The sequence below is a fragment of the Vicugna pacos genome, chromosome 4 (assembly GCF_048564905.1).
Source record: "Vicugna pacos chromosome 4, VicPac4, whole genome shotgun sequence".
Lineage (NCBI taxonomy): Eukaryota > Metazoa > Chordata > Mammalia > Artiodactyla > Camelidae > Vicugna > Vicugna pacos.
Genome location: NC_132990.1, coordinates 2,188,478 through 2,213,720, shown reverse-complemented (window position 1 = coordinate 2,213,720; position 25,243 = coordinate 2,188,478). Strand labels below are relative to the sequence as shown.

The 25,243-nt window shown below is 38.7% G+C and overlaps 2 protein-coding genes across 7 annotated transcripts in view; one reads left to right on the top strand and one right to left on the bottom strand.

Moving 5' to 3' along the window:
• CENPP (centromere protein P) overlaps window positions 1-25,243 on the bottom strand; it is a 220,403-nt gene that overhangs the window by 92,783 nt on the left and 102,377 nt on the right. The gene's annotated exons all lie outside the window — the stretch shown is intronic.
• On the top strand, window positions 975-23,890 carry ASPN (asporin). Its single transcript, XM_015243565.3, has 8 exons — window positions 975-1,193; window positions 8,068-8,341; window positions 11,423-11,535; window positions 15,642-15,855; window positions 17,078-17,188; window positions 20,904-20,997; window positions 21,370-21,508; window positions 22,617-23,890. Exons 2-8 carry the CDS (start codon window positions 8,098-8,100, stop codon window positions 22,812-22,814), a joined length of 1,113 nt encoding a protein of 370 aa, XP_015099051.1. The 5' UTR covers window positions 975-1,193; window positions 8,068-8,097; the 3' UTR covers window positions 22,815-23,890.

Below are 25,243 nucleotides of genomic sequence, written 5' to 3'. Positions count from 1 at the left end.
GGTAACAGACAAACGTTTGGAATGAAACATAACTGAATTAAGGGCACATGAGAATTTTAGCCAAGCAAGGGGGCCGCCACACCTTGGGTGCTGCACCCAGGGCAGGTCTACAGCTCTCAGGGGCCAGCGTGTGGGACCATCCGATGTGAGGTCCACAGAAGAGTGCTTTATTTAAGTGGGGGCTAGCTGCCCTACCCACTGGTGGCACAGCACTCCTTCTATGGCTCGCTTCACCATGTGCCATTTCTCTGGGAATCGGGAACTAAGGACAGTCAGATTCTTTATGGTGGGAGAGAACAGACCCTGTTAACCCACCGGAAACATGCTTCAAACAGGCTGGCCCCCAAGTCTGCATATGAGGAAGACGCCAGTTTGGCCGTTACCTAGCACTAGTGATCATAGCTGGTATTTGCCTGCAAAAGCAAAGTCCAAGCAGGCGTCACCTGCATCCTGGCATCAATGCCTGTATCACAGCATATCGGCTGGGCCCAGAAGTGTTATACTGGGCTTGGTCTGCGGCAACCCTGACATGCCTACGGCAGGGCTAAAAGCTTTTAAAGAAAATCCTGATAAGTATGCTTGATGTAACAGCTTCAGTCATAAGGGGAAAATTAACAGCATGGCTCCTTTCTTAGGTACCCCTGGAGGTTGGGTTTATACTTCAATAATGTACTCTTTCAGTACTTTGTCCTAAAATGAATAAATATTTTGTTAGTCTATACAGAGTGAGTGGTTTTTAAATCGGTAATTTATAAATAGTCACTCATTTAAGAATTTCACAAAGTAGTTTTTTCAAATCAGGTATTTCTTGAATGACTTTGACTGCACTTTCAATGGCCAGTTGCCATGAATTATTAAACTCTCTTTTTTTTCTTCTTCAGAATCTTCCAGTAGACGTCTAGGGTTTAGCTAGAAGTCTTGGCTATGATACAAACAGTGATGGAAAACACATGAGCAGTAACAAGTTTTAATCTTGCTTCTCAGTACTAACATGGGCTAATCTGTGGAAGCAGCTTACTCCAGTGTCACCCAGGGTGCAGCCACACCAGGCTCTGCAGAAGGGTGTTTTTCTTTTCTGTGTGACACCTTTGTATTTTTTCTTCTTAAATAGTAACTGAAAACATTTACATTATAGATAAGTAGTACATGGTGAAAAATTCTACTTGCAAGAGGACTTACTCTCTTCTTACAAGGTATGTTTTCATGTCTTTTTTTCATGTACTAGTGTACAATTACTCGTCAATACTAAGGGAATATTAATGTTATTAATGTAAATGCTTGAAAATGACATAATAAAGTTTAAATTTTAATGTATAGTTTCTTTAAAATAGCACTTAAATGCATATCCAAAATTACTCTAGCTTTTATGTTCTACATATAATGGATTTACTTTCAGTGTATTTTTTGAATAGCTAAGTGATAACCTGTCATTTTGCTTTATCATAAAAATTAACATGATTGATTTTAAAAAATCATTTAAACAAACATCTTGGGAATATGTTCTTTTAAGAAAATAATATTACCTTAATAATTAATGATAAGAAAGTTTGGGGATATTGCAAATACATTAAATAAAAACAGCAGAAACATTTCGAAGTGTGAAACTATGATATTTCCTAAGATGTTTAAATATATATATGAGTTATTCAAATGTTTTTACTTACACATTTGAATATTCATTTTTCCTTGCTAAATGTCTTCTTTATTCTTTTGTAATGAAATGGCACTGGACAGTTAAAATGGAAATTCATGTAAGTCCAAGAAATAATATTTATCAGCAATAATTTAACTAGCCCTATTTTCAATATGAAAGATTAGAAATGTGTTTCCACAAAATCCATACAGTCAGATTTCCTTTGTCCCCTCCCAAAGTAATTTTTTTATTAAATCTTAGATTTAAAAAAATTAACAATGTATTTGACATTCTAAACCCTAGTAATCCAAACAGAGCACAGCATTCTTTTTTGATTTATTTGGAGGTGTGGCAGCCATAAACAGTGGCCACATGGTATACTCACAAATCTGAGAGGGGTCTAAATCTATAAAAACAAAGAGTTTACTTTTTTAAAGTTGCACCAAGAATCGAGTTGTTTAAAACAACATTTCAAGCCCACACACATGTAAAAGCATCTTGATGTTTTAGTACTTAGCAATATAAGGTAGTGGTGGAAAGAAGGAGGGGTAGTCAGTCTTTTGCTACAACTACTATATTAAAAAAAAGTATTCAGATAGCTGATGTGAGGGCTGAGACAAAATAGATTAATTTTACAAGCACAAGTCTTAAGGAAGCATAGGAAACCTTAGAAAAATGAAGAAGTAGGAGTTTTTTGTTTTTAAAGACAGCAGCTAGCTTGCTAGATGCACTGAAAAACTGATGAAGGACAAAACTGATATAAAAGGAAGGCAGCCAGCAAGTTCTTCAATCAGTTGTATCATACTTTCAAGGTAAAGTTAATTCCTTTAAGGAAAGTATAGTGTTTAAAAATATCAGTTTCTATGACCAAAAGGTATTGTGAGTAAGTTTCCTAATGCATGTTCGAGTATTTACCTCATTTGTTCATTTACAAGGCTGTGCCTTGATTAACCCTGAATTTAGCCTGGATTCCTTCTGTGAATACACAGGGCATGGTATAGCACATTTATCTACTGAGAACTACTGTTGGTACTTGTGAATTGACAGGAGCATTTCGGCCAAGGGGAAAAGTCCCAGGCGGACTTTAAGTATAGGATTTAAAAGCACAGTGACTTATTCTCCTAATAATAGTGTCTGAGAGGAAATACCATTTCACTTAGACAAACTTTCCATTCTAAGTTTGTGGAACATTTAAGTGGAAAATAGGAACTTATGCAAATTCAGAAAGACACTTCTTAGCTACATTTCCAGTCCTGAGAATTTGGCCAAACCTCTCGCCCTGTCCTCCCCAAGGAGAGTCTGGTTAGCGTCTGGAAGTCACCGTGAGAATCAGACCCATTTAGAGGAGGTTAAGCGGAAGGGTGGACGGCACAGGAGTCAGGAGGCCAGCCTCGGCCCCTTCCGCCGTACCAGAGGGCCTGGTAGCAACATCTCAAAGGCCTCTCCTCCGGGCTCTAACGTGCCATGGTTTATTAATAACAGTAGTAGCGCTGAAATAATATTTCAAATATTCTTCTAATTAAGAGAAACTTGAAACCAAAATTCAAAGCTTTCCATGAGAAAGATACCCTGGCAAAACTGGCCTAAATTAGGGAAACACTGAGCTTTCCTGAGAACCAGACATCAACATTTTTAAAGGTTTTAAAAATAACACAACCTAAATACTGCCAGAACTAATCAAATAACAGCTTCAGCCGTATTAATAAACCCAAAATTTTAAAGTTAGAGATTCCTCCAAAACCAAAAGCCACATGACTTAAATGAGAAACAATATTCTCTGCACTCTTTCTGAATAATAGGGAAAAAAACATGGCTATATAGTGTTCCCTCCTGGACATTCCAATCTTCTTTACTGATAGAAATCTGATTAACTGGAATAGGGTGAGGTTTAGGGTCTATAATGACTTGTATTTTATCAAGGTTTTGTCGTCTCAAATGAGAGGACTAAATGGTAAATTCCTCATGGAATCAAAGTTCGCCCAAGTTCTCTTTTCAAGTAACCAAGGGAAGAGAATGTAAAAAGATCAGAAATCCACATGGCTAACATAAGACAGAAGCAGCACGGAGAGAAGAAGGTGCCAGGAGGCATTTTTGGTCCCAGGGTAAAGAATTTCCTATCAACCACAGATGGACAGCAGTGGAGCTGGATGCCCCTGGAGGAGGTGTGTTCCCTGAGACCTCTCACTGGCCCACGGACACGCCACCTGGTTCACAATGTTCTGGAGGGAACTCCAACACTGGAAGGGAGTTGAAACTCCATGACATTAACCACTTCCACTTATCTCCTCTCTCACTTGCCAGGGAAGGGCCCCGGAAGGCCTGACGGGTGGCCACCCCCACCAGCCTTCAACCGGAAAGCTTCCCAGCCACCAGTGCCTGATCTAGCAGGCCAGGGTCTCCATCCTACTTGAGGCAGGGAGAATCTCTTGTAGGTTATCAGTGTAAGGGAGAAGAGAGAAGGAGTGAGGGACACTGGCTGACACTCCTCCTGACCCCACGGGTCGGCTGATCAGCAGCCCTTGGGAAGAGACATGAAAGAGACAAAAGACCCCAGACACCTGGCCTTCCCCCTCCCCCGTGCACCGGCCCTCTCTGTGTCCTCCCAGCTCCCAGCGTACACTGGCATCACACCAGTGTCCCTCTAAGTCTGTCACAGCTGCTCTGCTCCTCCTCATCCTGGTCTGCACTCCGCTCCAGGGCTCTCCTAGGTCACAGGGCAATGTGACTGTAGCAGGAAATGCCAGGAACCTGGGGTCTGCAGAAGGAGGGAAGCCAAGTCCTTGGCCCTGTTGCCAGGCCACGCCAAGACGTCGTGTTCCTGGCTTCCACTTTGTATCTCTATCATTTTCCTCTCGCTAAATGTATTTATTTTTAAGTTCTAAGGTTTCCTTAGGTCTGTATTTCTGGTGTAGTATGTGTTACATAGATTTTTTCAGTCTAGACTAAGAACCTACAGCTCATTCATCTCTTAAGTTTCTACGCAAAAATACTGAAACTCAACGAACCAACCAACTCAAAAATAACTTTTTATGAAACTCTTTCTGTCCTGTGGACCACAGTAAATGGTGGTAGGCCTCAAGAAATCGTGGTGCCAAATTATTTCAAAGGTAGCCACTGTCAGTTGACTTCTAAGCGCACAGTGTATGGGGAAATTTTAATTGTACTACCCGAAGCTATGGAAATGGTAAGAAAAGGCAATAGTATATGGAAGACCAGAAGAAAGACAATTTTCTTGCAGGTTGTTATTTAAAATATTTTAAAAGCAACATAATAATTTTAAAAATATGTACCACAGACAAGAAAATAATCCTTCCCTCGTAATGCCACTATCCCCCTTTATTAGGTCTGAGTATTCCTCCTTCAATCTTTTTTTGTGTACGTGTATTTTATAGATGTCTTTATTTCTGTTGGTCTCAAACAGTAAACTGAGGGTTATGAGGAGTAGACAGACTTATGGTGGAGAATTCTACTTTCAGAGTCTGGAGACCACACACCTGGAGATTCCTCCAGAACATTAGAGCTGCAGTGTGCATAGTCAGCAATGGCTGCATACAATTTGGACCCATTTACTAACTCAAGCATTTATTTTTTGTTTTCTTACTGACACACCTGACACTCAAGTATTAACTTTTACAACAATCCCATGCTTCCCTGAGAGTAGGGGGTTAGGAGCTGTGGTTTTGTTTTTTGACCAGGGAAGTGTGGGAGAAGTGGACAGAGATGGGGGGGGGGCATCTCCACTGAAAGCACCCAGATACGTGCTACTTCACGGATTCTCCATCCTAACACCATGCCTGGCACACAGTGGGTACCTAATAAATGCCCAATGGAAAAACTCTAGCCACCTCAAAGAAAGTCAGAGACAGGACCTCAAATGACAGTGCGCTCAATAACTTCTCTGCCGAGGTCACACAAGGTCAGGGGCAGCTATGGACCTAGAAGACAGAGCAGCAATGCAGAACAATGTAAAGAATAAATTGGTACGAGGGACAAGATTTACCGAAGGATCAAGAGCTAAATCAGCTCGGGAAAGAGAGTTCTGGAACTCAAGACAAGGCAGGGCACCAAGCATTAAAGAGCCATGCACCACACAGAAGCCCAAGGTCAAGAAACACAATGGAGCGAAGGCAGGCAGGCAGCCAAGGAGCAGAAATGATGTGCCAGAGTGATGTTCGAAATGAAGCCCAGTTGACTGTAACCAGGTCCCTGTGCCAGGATCCCAGGGTGACGGGATCAGCAACCTGCCTGTCCCCAGGGCTGGCTGACAGAAGCTGCTGGCACAGTGTCTTTCTGCACCTTACAAATCTGACCATGCAACCACTCCCATTCCGACCTTCCAAAAGCTGTGAGTGCACCCCTTTATGTATAAGATGTATACCAGACGGCAGCGTGTGGAATGGCTGGAAAGGAAGAGATGTCAAAGGCCACCAGATAGAAGAAGATAAAAGAAGAGAGTGCCCCTACGTGGGCTGCAGCAGAAGATGCAAAGAATGGGTTGGGACACACGAGCTCTAATTCAAGTTATAGTTCTGTTTGGTCACGTGGCCTTGGTAAAGCCACGGAAGTTCTTGCATCTCCCATTCCTCCTGGTCAATGTGAGGGACGTGTGTAGAATAAACTCTGAATTGACAATTCCACAAGGTAGTGTAGAGATGGCAGGCAAGAACCGGTCCTGAAGTGGGACTCTGAATAAGATTATAAAAACAGAAAGCCTTTTCTGTTCTACGTCCTACAGTGCCCCCTTTCCTAGCACAGAACTGAGTGTGAGTTATCACAAGCAAACCTGTGCAAATTTCATGGCTGGTGACGTCCAGCCACCCAGGGGGCAACACGTGCATGTTACCGTATAGACTTCCAAGGGGTAAATAATGTTAATTATCAGGTTAATCACTGATGACAGCAGGGTTTTTTTTAAAAAACTTTTCTCTGAAGATGAAAAGATATAAACACATAAATGAATTTTTAATTAAGTTAATTAATTCATTTCTGATTCTTATGGCCAGAAAAACCAAGGCTATGGAGAGGTATTAAAGCTGATTTCTGGATTCTGGGAAATTGTAAGAAGCTGGTATAATTCTAAGATTTGGGGGGCCAGGTCTTCTTGAGGCTAGACCAACTCTGACTGACTCTGGAAGCCCTTTGTGGCTGAGGTGCTGTCTAGCGCTCAGGCACAGCAGGCTAGCAACACTGCTGGGTGACCTGGCTGGGTGTGGACTCTCCTGCCAGGACGCGGCCTCACCAATGGGCATTATGTGCAGCCACCTGCGTGCACCAAAGAGAAGACAGGCATACATCTGTCTTAGATGGTATCATAATGCTTTTCAGTTTTGAAAAATTACAAAGAATGTGTGTTTCACAGGTGACGGTTAAGAAACCATGAAATGTTAAATATACTTGTGGGACTGTCCACCATTAAATGACAGCAAATCCACTCATGTTTTTCACTTGTACATTACAGTTCTGTGTGGGCTTTAAAAAAAGCACAACTGAAAGCAAATCCTCCCTATTCCCCACCTGCCCCTTAAAATCTAAACAGAAAGGACTCATCAGAAAGACGAGTAAGACAGAACAGTCCAGGCCTCAGATGCTTTGTATCAGATATTAGACGACAGAACAGACTGGAAGGAAAATCCAGTAACGCTGTGGAGAAAGTAAGCAACTCTGAGAGTGAGGCTGGGGAGGATGGCGTGAGGGAAGTTAAAGAAAATTTCCAGGTGTTGTACTAAGGGGACATGAAGGATTTTACTTTAAAAGTGATATAGATATTAAGGCAATGGAAGGATTCCAGGAATAGGGTGTCAGGTATGATAATCTGTTTTTGTTTTTAAAAAACATTTATTAGTTTCCTAACTATAAACATAGTACTTATTGCTCAGTATGAAAATTAAAAAAAAAAACAGACAAGTAATTCATGAGTCTTCTACCTAGATATTATCCTCAATTAGGTATATTTGTGCCAGGTTTTTTGCATGTTTGCCTGTAAGTACACCATATATAGACTTTAAAATATTTTCTTTTATTTCAAAAAAATAGTATTTCATATTTCTAAATATCTTTGCAAAAACTTTGTGGGTTTCAAAGTACTTCCTGAAATAAACAGATCCTATTTTATTATTTCCCTTTAATCATTAATATTACCTTTAATTTTTTTGCTATTATATATATAATTCTGTGATGAACATCTTTATGTACATTAGAACTGTTTCCTGGGACTAGATGCCAAAAAGTAGAATTACTAGATGAAAAACAAAGATATTTTTAACACTTCCATTGCACATTGCTGAACTGCTTTCCAAAAATTTTTAATAAACTTATTCTCACACTAGTAATGAATAAGAATGCCATTTCATTTTACTCTCGTCAGCTCTGAGTTATGCACGAACGCAGGAATTGTACCTATTTAAACTTTAACTTAATCCTCAATGTCTACTTAGTTCTAGAGTGGTCCCCCTACACAGGCCGACATGAAGGAGTATGTGCTCCTAGTGTTCTTGACTTTGTGCTCTGCCAAACCCTCATTTCATCCTTCGTACGTGACACTGAAGAATATGATGCTAAAGGACATGGAAGACGAAGGTGATACTGACGCGGACAACTCTCTTTTTCCAACAAGAGAGCCAATCAACCCCTTCTTCCCATTCGATCTGTTTCCAACGTGTCCGTTTGGATGTCAGTGCTACTCAAGAGTTGTGCACTGTTCTGATCTAGGTAAGAATACACGTCAACTTGTTTTAAAGAATAATGTCATTCTGACAAAATTAAAAGGATAGGGAAAGATCTCACTGAAATTTCCAAAATCAGCTGATTGTAAAGGAATTTTTCATTTAAGTTAGTTTTTCATTTAACAAACCCCAAGTACATCCAAACTGTTAAAAACCCAGAAAAATCAGAGGAAAACAAGGGGAATTTCATATACAGAACACTTCCTTCTCCTCCCAAATTTTAATCAGAGCTTCATTTTCATTTCCTTCAGAGAGAATGGATGTCACTGGTTTTACCTTAGCATGTCAGCTGGTTAAAACTGTACTTCTCAGCAAAATCCCACAACAAAATAAGTTGACTGTCCAGAACAGTCAGTAGCTTATAGTTTGTGAACTCTCTAATCTAGACATTAGAAAGACAATATTCTATTTGTTTTGAGTGACTTGAGTTTAGAATTGTCTAGAAAAATAGTGGCTGAACTAAATCACTTTCTAAAGTCTCTTAAAAACATGTAATTCTCTGAGTATTTTATTCTTTTAATACTTCTAATGAAGGTGCTCTCAAATAGAAAGGCACACTGGGGGAGAGGTGTAATAGGACGGCACATTAAGAACTGCTGTGCTCAGCTATTTCCAAAACAGGCTCAGGCTTGAGTCACTGTGGGAAGCCAAAAGCATGGCACACACCTCCTGTTCTGGGGCTGGAGGCCCAACAGGGCCATTTCCAGGGGACAGATGAGTAGTGTCTCCGAAAGCTTTAGATTCATTTCCTACTGCCACAGCATTTGTGGCAAGTCAAAGCTTATCACAGTGAACTCTAGAGACTTTCAAAAAGTGTGTTGTTATGGGACATAAAGGTGAACAGAAAAGCATCCAGAAAAAGAGGGTGTTATCATGAGCTAGAATCACTGAGAAAGTCTTAATGGAATATACGGACTAGGGGAAATGGGCTTTAAGCTTTACCTTTGGCATTCTCGTAAGAAGGAGATGACAGGATGCAAACCATGTCTGAGAAAAGCTGGTTGGGAAGCACACAAGAATGATGTGGGAAGAGCCGCAGGAAGGAGAAGTGTAGAAGCTGAGACAAAAGCTCTATTAGGGAATATCAGAAGGTGGTGTCGTTTTTAAGTGCATCCCAGGCAGGAAAAAACTCCGCTATCAATTGTAGAGCAGAAGCATTCGAAAGCACTTTGTAAAACCAAAATCAGGATAAAAGTATCTGTGTCTACTTTGATGGTGCTGAATGTAAACTGGGTTTGTTCTGGGTAAGACTGTGACTAAGATGTTCATCTTTAGCCACACCAGCCTCATGGGGTGGCCTTCATATGTGCTCCAGCACAAAGTCATCGACTTCAACTTAAAGACCTCAGAGGAAACGCGGCATAGCTCTGCTCCAGTACATGACTGTTGTCAGAGAACCGAGAATAACCAAACTGCGTCACGACACACAGCTGGCTGCAAATCGTGTTTTACTTACACGATCTCCCAAATATTTAGCTTTTAAAAAACCACCTAAACCAAGAATATATGTAATATAGTCTGACACATACCTATAAAATGACACGTCGCTGTTAGCAGTGTACATTTCACCTCCCCCAGGACCACTGCCATGAAAATGACACATTACTCCTCTGTCTCAGGAAATGGAATTCTTTTCAGAGCTCTGATTTTAGCAGGAGTCGGGCAGGGGAAGGCTTGTCAAAGTTTATGTTACGGGGTCCTGTCTGCAGAATCTCTAGCTCCCAACAAGACCTTCCACTTCGTTTCCAGACCAAAACAATCTCCTAACAAAACTGCTGCCACCTTGGTAACCTATCAAGTTCCCCCCTTTCCCCTTTTTCTATCTATGTTAAACTTCTTAAGAGAACTGTCAATTTTAAAGTATAAAGGGGAAAGTACTGAGGGCTGCCAAGTGGGCCACTGATACTCACAATATTTTGATACTGAGTTCTTCAATTTGGGGCTATTAAATATATTAGTACTCTTCAGGAGTAAGGATGGCTCCACCAAAAGTGTAGTAATATCTAAAACTCACTTTAAAATGGATTTAAAAAAAGATGACTTGATGGGTGGACAGTTAAGTACAGTATAGTGAAAGGTTGATGAGAGAAAGAGCATATGAGTTTTCACTGTAAAGAGTCTTTTAACTTTTCTGTATCTCTGGACATTTCAATAATTAAATGTTGAGGAAAACCAAGAAGGCCCCTGCTCAGCAAGCCTAGCTACCACATGGAATGTCTGGAAGCAATCAGGGGCGAGTATGCTCAGCCCTGTAGGGAAAGAAAGGAGAGTAAGGAAGAAATGTACTGCCTATAGGTCCTGGTAATTTTCTGCCTCTTTAAGAGAGGAAAAACACATGTAAACCTTTAAGTGATTTAATTAACATCTACTGAGTACCTACACAAAAAGGAAGACGCAGCAGCTGAGATGAGTAGACAGAAAAGGAAGCTATTACTGTAGCTGCAGAGAGGAATGGTGACTAACAGGTGGGCCCTGGTAATTTCAAACTAGAGTATGTGGCTGGAAAAGAACTAAGGCTGTGGGTGATAGACTCAGTAACAGTATACCACACACTTAGATGTTAATGATGGATATGGATTGTTAAGGATGAATAAGTCTTTGTAAATCAAATAATATATGACTAATTAGAGGGGCTTATCATTAAAGGAAATGAATGGTAAAGTTCTGGATAGTGTACACGAAAATAACCGAATTTACCTGTTTTCTAAGCACAACCCACAGGCTCCAATTTAGCACGACAACAACCAGAAAATGTGCAAAGAATGTTCATTTCTTTAGCCAAAAGTGCATCCGCAGAGGCTGTGCCCCAGCACATCTCCTTGCAGTCATATTAGCACACCCCAGCTTACCTCCATCTAATATGACCTTGCAGCAGATGAATATTGAGAGCCAGACCCAGTGAGACATCCGGTAAAAATAACTTAAGTGACTTGATAAGGTCTTTAGCCCTTTCCAAGGAACAATGTTTCTGTCATCTGTTACTTAATGGTAAGCATGGACTTCTATCATGTCTGCGATCTTATCTGCAGCGTATAACGTGTATGCAACGTGTTTGTTTATTTCTCAGGTTTGTCCTCTGTCCCAAACAACATTCCATTTGATACTCGAATGGTTGACCTTCAAAACAATAAAATTAAGGAAATCAAAGAAAATGACTTTAAAGGACTCACCTCACTTTATGTAAGAATATATGCTCATATTTTCAAATATTCAAGTGAAAAATCTCTATCATGGCTAAAATGATTACTTGTATTTTGTGTTTGTGTAAATAAGTCTTACTTTCTGTGTGATGAATGACAAAATCCCTGTTATTCAGGAATGTTCTAGTTAGTGAAAAATTATAGATTTAATTCAATTAATAATTTAAGTCAACTGATGTTTACCAAACAAGAGGCAAGTGAAAGGCGATGGGCGAAGAATTCAAGTAAATGGTCCTTAGATGAGCTTATGATCTATTCAGGTTAATCATGGTCACTATACACTAAAACAATGACACTAGAACTCATTGGCATACAGTGTAAGGAAAGTTGTACCCAAACCTGCTAACTTATCTTAGTTCACACACAGCTCTAATAGCACCACACGCAACATATGTAACTGACTGATATCTATCTGTATAGCTTTTTTCCTAGACCGCTAAAGATGACAAAGAACTTTTCCTTAGGCAGGTAGGGTATAGCTCAGTGGTAGCGTACATGCCTAGCATGCACAAGGTCCTGGGTTCAATACCCAGTATCTCCATTAAAGGATGAATAAATTAAAAACTCTAATTACCTCCTTGCCCCCCCAAAATATAATAAAGAACTTTTCCTTACTGTATTTATCAATATTTTAACTTTCTAAGTTTTACAAGATTCTTATTTCTCTATTTAATATTGTGAACCTCTAGATTTTAGCAGGTAAAATTTCTCATTTTATTTGGAATTGGGTTTGAGGGAGAGCCAGATTCCACACTGTCACATCTTCCACAGTGTCATCTCTTCCCCTCTTGCCACGTTCTCATGCTGTGCTGGACAGAAGAAATGTGAGCCTGTCATCTGCGAGGCAGAATTAACACTAGGAGGATGAGGTAGAGGCAGCACGAGTGTAGCAGTCTCTTGCTGCCATCCCTGCAGGCCGGTTCTCTCCTGCATCTGAGCAGCTTGAGGCCACCCTGCCCGCCTGAACTCTGCTGATCCATCCCAGCAGGGAGGGAAAGGGGACTCCCGAGCCCCATTACGAAATCTGTGCCTGTCAGCTGCATGATCATGTTCTAGGCACCATGGGGGTGCTTTTTACTTACCCTCTCTTGCTCAACCCTCATGCCAAGGCTGCCTGGCAAGGAGTGCTGCCCAGAGGGAGCCCAGGCCACCCTCCCTGCGAAACCACACTCTTGCCTGCACTGCCAGGTGGCTGGGCTCGTGGGGCCTTGACTGCTACTGTCCCTTGCAAGTGTACCATGCAGACCGGCTAAGGCTCCAGACATAATAAAGTTTCCATGTTAAAAAACAAACACAAGAACAGAGCAAAGGGAAGAGCATATATTTATCTTATAATAGGCCTCACTAATGCTACGGCAATCAGAAATAGCACAATGGGTTCCACACCAAGGGCCCACCCAGTCCACCCCACTGCCTTCAGACCAGAGAAACTTTTAGAGAATAGCAAGGCCATTATCCTCCCTCGGAAGCTGGAAATAAAACCTATGAATGCTTCTACCACTCCTTTAGCCTAAATTTATCGACACAACCACAAGAACAATTAATGTCATATTTAATACTGAAATCATAAAACTTTTAAAATTTGTCATATCATTATTTTATTGCACTTCTGGAGTATTCCAGGGACTTAGTCCACATGTGCTTCTGCTATTCATTGAGAAATGAGAATCGAAAAGGTGTCAGGAGCCGTCTTGGGCCTCCCTGATTTTCTTTAAGTCAATTTTCATACGGCATTGTGTTGGAGGTGGGTGTTCTGGAATTAGGCAGTCCTGGGCTGAAAATCTTGGCTCTACCAGAAATGTGTATCAGGAAAGTGGCTTACTTCTCTAAGCCTGACCTTCCTCGGCCGCAAAAGAGGCGTAACAACAGTATGGAGTTCAGAATGGTTATTTAGATGAGTGAATGCAGGTAAGGTGCTCAGAGTCCAACTGCTAAGTACTATCTCCACCAGTCCAGTGTTTCCAGACTGGCCAATGTACTCATGTAAGGCACCTTTTAAAGCACACACTTTCTACTTGGATTGTGGGCATGTATATCTCAAAATATTTACTTAATTATAATATCATCTTATATGGTGCTTGGCTTTACAGAGACTCATAACTTTTTCCTTTCAGATCTTCTATAAATTCTCTAGATTATGTCTGGCATTCTGGTTCTTACACAAAGGACAGTTCAGCATTAGACAATGAGTGAGATCTTCTTCACACACACACACACTCCCCCAGTTCCCTTCCAGCCCGTTATTATAGCCACACTCATCATGAAGACTTACTGTCCTACGTCTGAAAGCCTGTACTTTTCTCATCCTCTGTCCTTACATGTAACCACATTGTCTGCGGCTCTGTGACTGCCACTTTTGGAATTTTCATGTGAAAGCCAACGCTGAAAGTACAACTTAACTGGAGACACTCTGCTAACCCAATCTGCTGGGGCAGCATTTTGATGGCGCTATGTAAAAATTCTTATCCCATTTTGGATCAGTTAGCCTTCGATTTATGCAGCTCTGATAACTGCAAGTCTTAGCCAGAGGAAAAAAACAAACAAAACCCCACGCATGGTTGCTGGATCCAACTGAGGCACACACTCCCTTTGGAACTCCAGACAGGGGCAGCCCACATGAAGTGTATACAAGAGCAAAGTGTGCAGGGCAGAGGGGCAGGGCCAGGCAGGGGGCAAGTTACTCTTCTTCACTGTTCCCATTTTTTCATCACTAAGAGGAGAGAGAATTTCTGTTAAATTTAGCTCATGGGGTTGAGTGAGAGTTTGCCAAGGCGTTAAATGCCTCCGTCCCCTCATTTTTTCAGTACAGCCAAAGGAAAAGAAAACAAATTCTAAATTGGCAGCACACAGAAAGGAGTATATTTTAGCAGTTGGTAACAAAATGTAGCATAAATTCTTCTCCTGGGCTTAACCTTTCATAGGTGAAATTGTTAAGAGTAAAGATATGTCTGAAAGGAGGGTAAGAGAAAGGAGGCACAGAGGGCTTACAGTGAAACCAGTAAACGTAATAATAAAGAGGGTTTAACTGTCAAAGTATCTGTGTTTCTTCTGTGAAACAACAACAATGTGAATAACACCCAAAAGACAGATTAGGTCAGTCTGGAAACAACGGGAAGATTGTTGTAGAATGGGGACTGGGGACAAAAGTCTGAAAAGGAAATGAATCCAGAGCTGCTCCCGGAAAGAATGAGAGGACCTGGATTATTAGCAGAGGGGGATAAACAGTCCTAGGAATGCTAAGCCACCTGCCACCACCCTTGGGAACCACTGAAAATTCTTTCTGCAAAATCTGGCTCGTTCTGAAAATAGTTACGAGGGTGATTTGCAAGCCCTGGTTACCAAAGACTTTCCCAGGTCTGCTTCTGAAGTTCCCACATCCTAGCAGACTGAGACGGCTGCAGACGGCACCCTCAGCATGCCACGGAAGGCTTGGCTGTGGAGAATGCAGATTGAGGCTGCTGCAAGCTCTTTCATTCTCTGGGGTTTTGTCTCTCTGAAGGGAGCTGCCATGTTGTACCAAGAAATAGCCACAGAACTGAGAAGGGGTCGAGTCATTTCTCAGAACCTACCACCATCTTCCCAGTGTGTAAACTATGGCAGAATGCTGAGGGCGCTTTGTAAGAGTTTATTCCTACAGGCCTCTTTTCTGGGGAAAATGGTAAACATTAGTAAACAAGACAGAAGTGAGATTTTAAAAGTAGGTAAGAATCATGCAAAAATGTTATTCGGTGTGCACTGAACTTAAATTTTGTAGAGTGAACAGATTTTAAGATATGATAAAGATAAAACCATTCATTACTTCCATGAAGAGAAATGGGAGAAGGGCGCCTTAACCATGTGAACACTCACCTACTCAAGGACAAAACCAAAGGCATGAAACCAGTAGTTAAACCTTTGCACTGTTTCAACTCAATAGTAAATATATCTTTTTTTTAGCTTATACTGGGCTGGAGAATTATTTACATGGCTAACAAAGTCTATGAACGACATGATTTGCACTGATTTCCATGAGTAACTAATCACTGTAGAATACTGGCAAATCAAATCCACTTCGTAATACGGTGTAACTTTTTATGCTTTACCCAGGCTTTGATTCTGAACAACAACAAGCTAACAAAGATTCACCCCAAAGCCTTTCTAACCACAAAAAAGCTGCGAAGGCTGTATCTGTCCCACAATCAACTGAGTGAAATACCGCTTAATCTTCCCAAGTCATTAGCAGAACTCAGAATTCATGACAATAAAGTTAAGAAAATACAAAAGGAGACGTTCAAAGGAATGAATGCTTTACACGTTCTGGGTGAGTTTCTGCAAACAAATGAGACATTCTGCAATTGTAAGCAACATGCAGATGTAGGGGTCTTTATCATCATTAACAACTTTTAAGACTGATGATTTCCAAAATTTATTTTTGAATCCACTAAGCTTTACCTAGATAAGCCATTCATAAACCAATGAAAGTATCAAACAAAAATTTACAGCACTTAAGGAAATACGTCTTTTGTAATAAAAACACATACATACACTCTTAAGAATCCCTTCTGAAACACCTAGTGTGTTTCTGTTTTCTGACTGCACTTTAATTGGTAAAATCAGTTATTCTTATTTAACTTAAAGGTAGCAATTTTAATGTATGGTACAAACTATTCAAATACAATCCACAAAATTAATTCAGATATTATTTGGAATGTACATCTAACTCTCCATGATCTGCTTTAAGATGACTGAGCTAAGGCATTTTATTATTGCATACTTTAATGTCTACAATATTTTACTTTGAACACACATGGTATAACCGTGCCATCTCCCCCTACAGTGTCCATTCAAAATTCTTAACCAATATTTTCATTCATTTATTTACTTATTGAATTCAACCAAGTGCCTTGCACTTACTAAACAGCTTCAGTTTCTGGTATTTCTTCTTCTTCTTTTTTTTTTTTTTATTGAGGTATAATCAGTTTACAGTGTTGTGTCAATTTCTGGTGTACAGCACACTTCTTCAATCATACATGAATATAAATATATTCATTTTTATATTCTTTTCCACCGTAAGCTACAAGATATTGAATATGTTTCCCTGTGCTATACAGTATATCTGGCACTTCTTTAGTTATAGTTCTGTTAATCCAATAATTTCTAATTGACTTATAATTTTAAAAGTTTAGGTGACAAATAAATGAATGTACACTAGAGAAAACAAAGTGAAATATATTGAATTATATGAAAGATGATCTTTTTTTCCTAACATAATATTACTATAACAAAACCTTGATCATGCTCATGGTTGGAAAAGAGTGATAAGCTACTGATGTAATAATTCAAAGTAAAACAGCAGAGCTGTTTTATGTTTCAGCCTACATAATACAAACAGTCTTCCTCTGAGACTAATAGAAAAGAGAGTAGATAGAAACAGATAGTGAGGAAGAGTCTGAATGATAAAGCTCAGAGTTTTCAGAATTTTCTTGGGACCTGCATCTCATATACAACATGTGTGTGCTAAATGATGTAATTCTCCCTCACAGAAATGAGCGCAAACCCTCTTGATAACAATGGGATCGAACCAGGGGCATTTGAAGGGGTGACAGTGTTCCATATCAGAATTGCAGAAGCAAAACTGACCTCAATTCCCAAAGGTTTGTATTTATACAGTATTTTTTAATTGCCATTTTAAAATGACCATTAAGTGTAATGTTGTATACTATACACATTGTCAAAACCGCACTGCAATTATAATCCTTTTTACCGGTATATCTGGTCAGTATAGTATGAAATTTTGTGTTTTCTCGTGTACAAAAAGATCCATACATAGTGCTTTTTATTCTTGATAGTATAAGATCAGAATCCTTTTTTCCCAGTGAGAACAAACATTAAGAAGCAATGAACTTTTCATTTTCTGTCTCTTTCCTAACATTTTTTCATCTAAACTTGTCATTCTGTGAAGTGTCTATCAGGGGTGAGAATTCCGTAGAGAAGAAAGCAGAGGAAGATGCACAGGGTCAGAGACTTGTCTCCCAGCAGAGCAGCGGTGGTGCAGGGTGGGGACCATGAGGCAGGACTGGGGCAGACGCTGGCTCGGTCAGGGATAAGTGTATACTCTGGGCAAGGTGCTCTATACCTCATTCTTTTGTTCCCAGGGATGCTGTGCAGATTAATAGGCTAATAATATACAGAAAGGTCTGCATACAATGTCAGCCACATGGAAACGCCCCCTCTTGACATAATCAGTACCAGAAAGAGCATCCCACTCTTTATCATATGACCCTGAAGCTGGCACCTCAAAGTAAAATGCCTCTTAAGTTGGCCACTGGACCAGTTTCCTAATGCATTACTTCTGATGACTGACTAGACAGGAGCCATGCTCAAAGTCTCCTTTCTTCATCCCTGACAGGGTCTCTCTTCTACACTGACTACCTGGATCAGAAATAGCCCCTATGAGTAATAACATATTTTCCTTTCAAACAGCGCTGTCTTTCAGTATTCACAGTAAAAGCAGTGGTAACCTCTTTTCTTCTATTTCACCATAACCCCTTCTCTATTACTCAACGGATCCAGAAGATTAACAAAACAAACAAGCTAATAATTTAAAAGACACAGCAAAGCTGCTATTATTAATCAAGTGGTGATCTTTCATTTGGGAGAAAAATCATCTAAAGCAAAAGTGGAAAGACAATTTTTCTTAATATAGGAAAAATCAGTTTAACTCATAATTACACAATTAAAAACCATTTTAATTTAGTTTTCAAGGAGGTGGCTGTTTTCCTACAAGAAACCTAAAATGTTATATTTACTTTCTCATCTTTAGAACAACAGCAAAAATACATACTCTACCTAACAAATGAAATAAAATCCCCTTCATTTGCTGGAAGCCGGCATAGAGTGAGGAAAAGGGCAGGACAGAGTGGGGACATAGAGGATAAGAGGGTGTACCGGGGCAGGAGAGTAGGGGGCCACCCCAGAGCTGAGGCTCAGAGGTCCCGCAGTTACCATGGCTCTTTATATTTACACTAGCAGCTTTCTTACACACAAAACATCCGGAGACTAATTCTCTCCAAGTTTCAAAATGTAGCTTAAAAATAAAGTTTTAACTCCTCGAAAGTTCTCAAGATTCTTCTGAAGTCTAATAAAGGAACATTTTATGCCTTTAGAAATTTAAACTGGAATCAAATCTTTCAATTTATATAGCTACTCCTTCAAGAGCCCTATGACATTCAAAGGCTAGTTAATTTTTTTTTTGCTTTGATGACTTATTTGCTCAAATGTTAAGGCTGACTGCCAAAATGGCATAATTCAATCACTACCCACTGTGACAGGATGAATTAGGCAGAGGTCCAAAGGGTTCTAACCAGATCTGACAAATAAACATAAAGAGAATGAAAAATGTTTTCCTTCTTATTCATTTGGAAAATCCATTACCAAGAAGACTGTGTGGAAGAGAGGAGGGGCCTATCTGAAGACAGGGCAGGAATAAAAATAGCTGTTGAAAGTATGCTGTATTTGTTGGCAGTCACTGAGTTTCTGCCTAAATCCATACAACAGAACAGTCCCCTAAATTCTACGAACTCTCTTCCAAGAAGTTCCCCTCACTCACCGTGAACCAAGAGTTCGCTCTTCTTTTGACCTGCAACAACGTAATTCTAGAACAGGCTGGTACAATCAATGGTATTTTTCTAGTGATTTTTGTCTGTTTGATAGATTTGCTCAATTAGTATTTAAGATCTTTGAAGCCAGAAACTTTTCTTTTGCATACTGAAGTGAGTACAGTCATTCCATAAATATAATTAAGCTCAACTGCTCAGAATTCATGAAATCAGAACACTCCCAGCTTACAGTTACGTTCCTGCTCTCTAGTTTATTTACTTTTAAAATTCAGAGTACCTTATGGAATCAACATATATTCAGCCATGAAGAGTACTGATATTCATAAGGATGCTTCAATTAATTTCAACAGTCTCTACTACTATTAAAGTAAGGAAATGTTTTATCAAGAGTCGAAAAAAAGAATGCTTTACCTTGCTAACTAACAAGAACCTTTGACTGAAAAATAATAATTTATGTGTAGGATTAATAAAATAAGATCTGACTGAATTTTCTGGTTAGTCTCCTTCATACCAGCTTCATGTCGGAATGGGCTGGGGTCAGAACAGGCAGGTGTGAGAAGAGAAGGTACAATCATAGGGTATCTGCCATGTGCCAGGTGGCACTGCAGATGCTTCTCTCAATTTATGCAGAAACTGCTACTAATTGGAAAGAATAAATATTGCAGTGGATCAAACATATCAAGTAAGGTAAAAATCCATGAGTTCATAATGATATTAAAAAATTCATTGGTTCCCCTCTAGGCATTGCACCAATTAGTTACTTGAAAGAATCAAGCATGCATGCTGCTTTTTCTATAAAAAACTGTATTATAAAGTAACAAAATAATTAATGAAGGAAAATTCTTTAGAGAAGAATCCCACCTAATCAATGCCAAAATCAGAAATGACAAAACCAGAAAATCACCATTTTCTCATTGTTAATGACATAGTAAGTCTAGTTAGCTTTAATCAATGAATGGGTGCTAAGATCATCAGCTGAAAGAGTGACTTACTGAATCTAATCTGGTCTCCGGATCTAACTTTCAGGTCATAAGAAATTAAGGGGGCTAGAGGACCATGATAAACTACATTATGTGGAAGCCATCAGCCCAATTTACAAATGAGTATCTCAGAGAAGTTAATACCTGAAAAAAATCAACAGAAGGAGAAACAGAAGGGAATATGTAATAGAAGAAGAGATTTTAAGAGAGATAAAACCCAAAGATATTTTGTAACTTTTAGATACTGACCTGAACTAATCAACTATAAAACAATATATCTGAGATCATTAGGGAGATGAATATTAGAAGATAGCAAACAATTGTTGCTAATTTTGTTAGATGTGATACTGACATGACGGTTATGTTAAAGAAAAAACAAACAAAAAAGATGACCTTATGGGTTAGAGATGTCTAGTAAACTCTTTACAGGTTGAAATGACATTATGGATGAAATTTGACTTTAAATACTCCAGCAAAAGTAAATAATAAAAACAAATCAATAAATAAGTCAATAGTAAATAACTAATGTGGGGAGATGAAACAAGACTGGAAAAATGGAGATAACTGTTGAAGCTAGGCAATAAATGGTGGTTCTCAATACCAGTTTCTACTTTTGTGTATGCTTGAAATTTTCCATAATAAAAAGTTAAAAAAAAAAAAAACAGATCCCTTAAAAAACTGCCTAAGTCTACAATGTGAAACTTAACAGGTAAATAATCAGTAGGGCTTGGTCTTAACCTGATCTTACATATTTTTTTTCCTATCACTAGGCCTACCTTCAACATTACTGGAGCTACATTTAGATTATAATAAAATTTCAACTGTGGAACTTGAGGATTTTAAACGATACAAAGATCTGCAAAGGTAAACATCCCTTAAATCCTAACTTGGAAGTAGTAGTCAGTATGACGAAGGTATTAATGAAATTTCTTGGAGAATGTGTACAGGGACCGAATCAAGATTAAGGGAAAACTAGAAGGAACTGCTGTCATTCTGTCTCGGTGCCAAGTGGAATGAACAGAAGGACACTTCAAACGTCCCTTTTGTTGAATATAGGTTAGATAAAGAATTTTCCGCCCATGGAGGAGAGGGGCTGTTACAGACTGAACTAGTTTAGTAAAGGAAACCATGAAATACCTTTCTCTGAACATGTAATACAAGTATTTCTAACTCAGTTGTGGTGTTTTCAGCCGACTGTATCTGCTTAAGAGGTGATGCATTTTATTTCATTTTTAGACTGGGTCTAGGAAACAACAGAATCACAGATATCGAAAATGGAAGTCTTGCTAACATACCACGTGTGAGAGAAATACACTTGGAAAACAATAAGCTAAAAAAAATCCCTTCAGGATTACAGGAGTTGAAATACCTCCAGGTAAAACATTCCACTTGTGTTCTGTAAATATTAGTACTTTTATTTCTATAAAACATATTAGTATCTGTAGCAAAGATCAAGCAAGTAGCAAGGGTAATTCACACCTAACGACCCTCCAAGTTGCCCAAAGTGCTTCACACTATAGGAAAGTTAGAAGCCCTGTTTCTATTGAGACGTCAGCTAATCTCACCGAGGCAGAATCTAGAGGTAAGAACAGCCAGAACTGGTATCTTCGCCTTGCCAGCAAAAGGCTCCTTCTGTTTAATATGCCAAAATGCTGTCAGTTAAGCAGATTGTTTTTACTTCCCAGGAATCTCAGTTGCCAAAAGAGATCAAAGAAAGAATGTAAAGAGCTGTTAAGGGAATGTCCTATATTGTCATTCTGTCTGAGTAATAATTTAATAAGACATACACACCACCTATGAAATTATATTTTGTCCATTGGTGCAAATAAAGATTCAACTTGTAGTGCTGTATTACAGATAGGTATTTAAGATGTTGATAGACATATTTTTCTATAAAACTGACAAAAAAGCAGCTCTACATTTCTCTCCTTCGATCAAAAAAGGCTAGCTAACAATTCTTCACATCGCAAGTCTGTTAGAGCATTAAATCCCATTGTTCTGCTCTTTCCTAATACTTTTAAAACACATTATTATAAACATAGCACTGAAGTAATCACACACACACACACCTATATGTGTATTAGGTTGCTATGAGAATTGAATGATAAAAGTATATGTGAAATTGCTTTGTAAACCAACAAGATTCATAAATATATACAGAGAGAGAGGGAGACAGAAAGACAGACAGAGACAGAAACAGAGAGACAGAGACAGAGGAGAGTGGCACGAGCTGACTAGGCAGTGCCCTGGGCTTTGGCCTGAGTCCTATGACACACTTCACACACACAGCACTTTCGTATATAACACAAGTGCCTAAGTCCTGTATTTAGCAGGCATAAATGAGTACATATATTTTAACTGAAATTCAAATCAGTGTAAAATAAAAGAGACAAATCCATGAACAAATGCTGACTGTAAACAGAATATTTTCTTTTTACATTTATTGTGAATTTTACATCCATTCTTTTTCCCTACTACAACAGATAATCTTCCTTCATTCCAATTCAATTACGAAAGTGGGAGTGAATGACTTCTGCCCGACAGTGCCAAAGATGAAGAAGTCTTTGTACAGCGCAATAAGTTTATTCAACAACCCGGTGAAGTACTGGGAAGTACAACCTGCAGCATTTCGTTGTGTTTTGGGCAGGATGAGTGTTCAGCTTGGGAACTTCAGAAAGTAATAATTAGTAATCAGTGATACCCATTTAATAAAAAATTCAAAAATCATTACATTTGGAATACTTGAACTCTATTAATAACAGTGGTATTATGCACATAAGTAAAAATCTATTCCCATGTGCCAAGTCCATTGATTTACTGTATGACAAAAAATTTCAACAGAATTTTGCAAATACTATTGATACATCAGGATTAAGAGAAACAAGCATCTACTGCAGTTTCTTTTTACATACAAATGATTTTGCATAAATCTCAAGCTTGAACATTCTTTCTCAGCAACAAAAAGTTAGATATTCAGTATTTAATACTTTGTTATCAAGTGCATTTTAAAAAGAACTGTACTGTAAATGGAATGCTTGACTTAGCAAAATTTGTGCTCTTTCATTTGCTTCTAGAAAAAGAAAACTGACAAGAATGGGTATATAAAGAGTACATTATACTATTCTTTTGTCTTTAATAACTTGGATATTACTGTAATATTTCTAATAATGTTGAAGTATGATTTGATACAATCTCATTCAAATTCTCGTGTCTTAGAGCCTTATTGTCTTTACGTTTAAAACTCCCTATAGCAAAGCCTTCAGTGAGTGTTTATTACCAACTCAAAAGATGTTGTTCATAACAGCTATTTTTCGAGCGGTAGCACATGCTTTTCTTTTTAATTATTACCTAATTAAAAACCCTCTATAGAAATGCGTAGTGAGTCTTTATGTACAATTTGTAACTCACACCTTATATTACCAGTTATTATAAGCTTTTAACAATATGTCAGTTGTTAGGTTATGTAACACTGTCACCTCAATGCTAAGGAATATTTTCCAGCTGTCCCTTTGTAAGACCTTGATTGGAAGAGCCTGGATACCATCAATTTTACACCAAATTGTCTCCTTAAATATGCACAGACTGGATAACTCTGAGCACACACCTGGTATAACTGAATAGGGAGAGTATTAAATAGAACACACAGAAACAAAACACTCTGTATAAAAATTACGAGTACTTATGTATTTTTTGTTGGCGTTCAACATAAGTAAAACTAGAAAATAAGGAAAACATTAAACTATTGGTTTGAAATAAATATTTGTGCTTTGGTTTAATTTTTCTTCTCCCACCCAGGACCATAAACTATTTTTCATAAAATTCTAATTTATATATAAATTATACCTATGCAAGATAAGCATCTTTATGTTAAAGTACCTCAAAACCTAGACTTCATAAATAATCTGGTTTGGAGTAGTACATTATAGATACGTAGTAAGGGGTGGAGGGTCTAGATACCCAGGTGAAGAATGAGTAACTAGGTCTTGTTCTTCATAGTGGGGTTCCCCAGCTTTGGCCCTGCTGACACTCTGGGCCGGAGCATTACCTGTGGCGGATGCTACCCTGTACTCTGCAGAAGGTCTGGCAGCTCCCTGGTCTCTACTCACTAGATGCCAGTAGCACTTGCCCCCCACCCTCCACCCCACAGTATGACAATCAACAATTTCTCAAGATAACGCCAACATGCCAGAGGGACAGGGAGAACCCAACTATAGCTGGTTGGGAACAACTGCTTTATAGGAAATTTACTTAATTTCTAAATTCTGAGACAAGCTTGGAAACTTGAAACAAAACCAGTTATCTCTGTCTGGTAAAAGTGTAGGGGCAAGATCAAAATGTGATTAAAATAATGAAGGTTAACGACCAGTAGTGATATAGCAGGAGGAGCCCAGGGATGCAGAACATTGAGATGGAAAAATATACCCAGAAATCTAGTTCCCTTTATAGTCTTGGGCAAATCACAATCTCTTTGGACCTGCCTCCTCATCTACAATGGGGTGGCAATACTGATCAATTAGGTTGCTATGAGAATTGAATGATAAAAATACATGTGAAAATGCTTTGTAAACCAACAAGATTCATAAAATATATATAACCATCATACTGGATAATAATTTACTGACAAGAAAAATTAAAGACTATGAAGTCTTTAAAAATAAAAGGATACATTTCAATGATAATTATTCTAAAATTACAATGTTCTAAAGTTTCAATAGTTTTAATAAATAAAATTCACTTTTTAAACAATATATCATAAAAATAAAAATTTGACATCATGCCACTTATAAGAATATAAGAAGTCAAATGTTCACTGAGAGTGTAAGAATACAGTTCCTGAAATTGATAATTAAATTTATAAGGTTAATGCTAACGTAAGAATTATCTAAACGGATTAGTCTATGATCTGAACAGAGCAGCTTAAAGTAGCTAAGTTAATCTTTTCTGAAAAGACAGCAATTTTTTTTAAATACCAGAAATGATTCACGAAATCACTGCAATTAATTTCCCACAGTTACTGTTTGTGTTTTTCATTCCACAGCTGCTAACCACTTTTGGTTATAAGTCTGAAAAACAAAAAACAAAACAAAACAAAAACCCTAAACCGCTAATA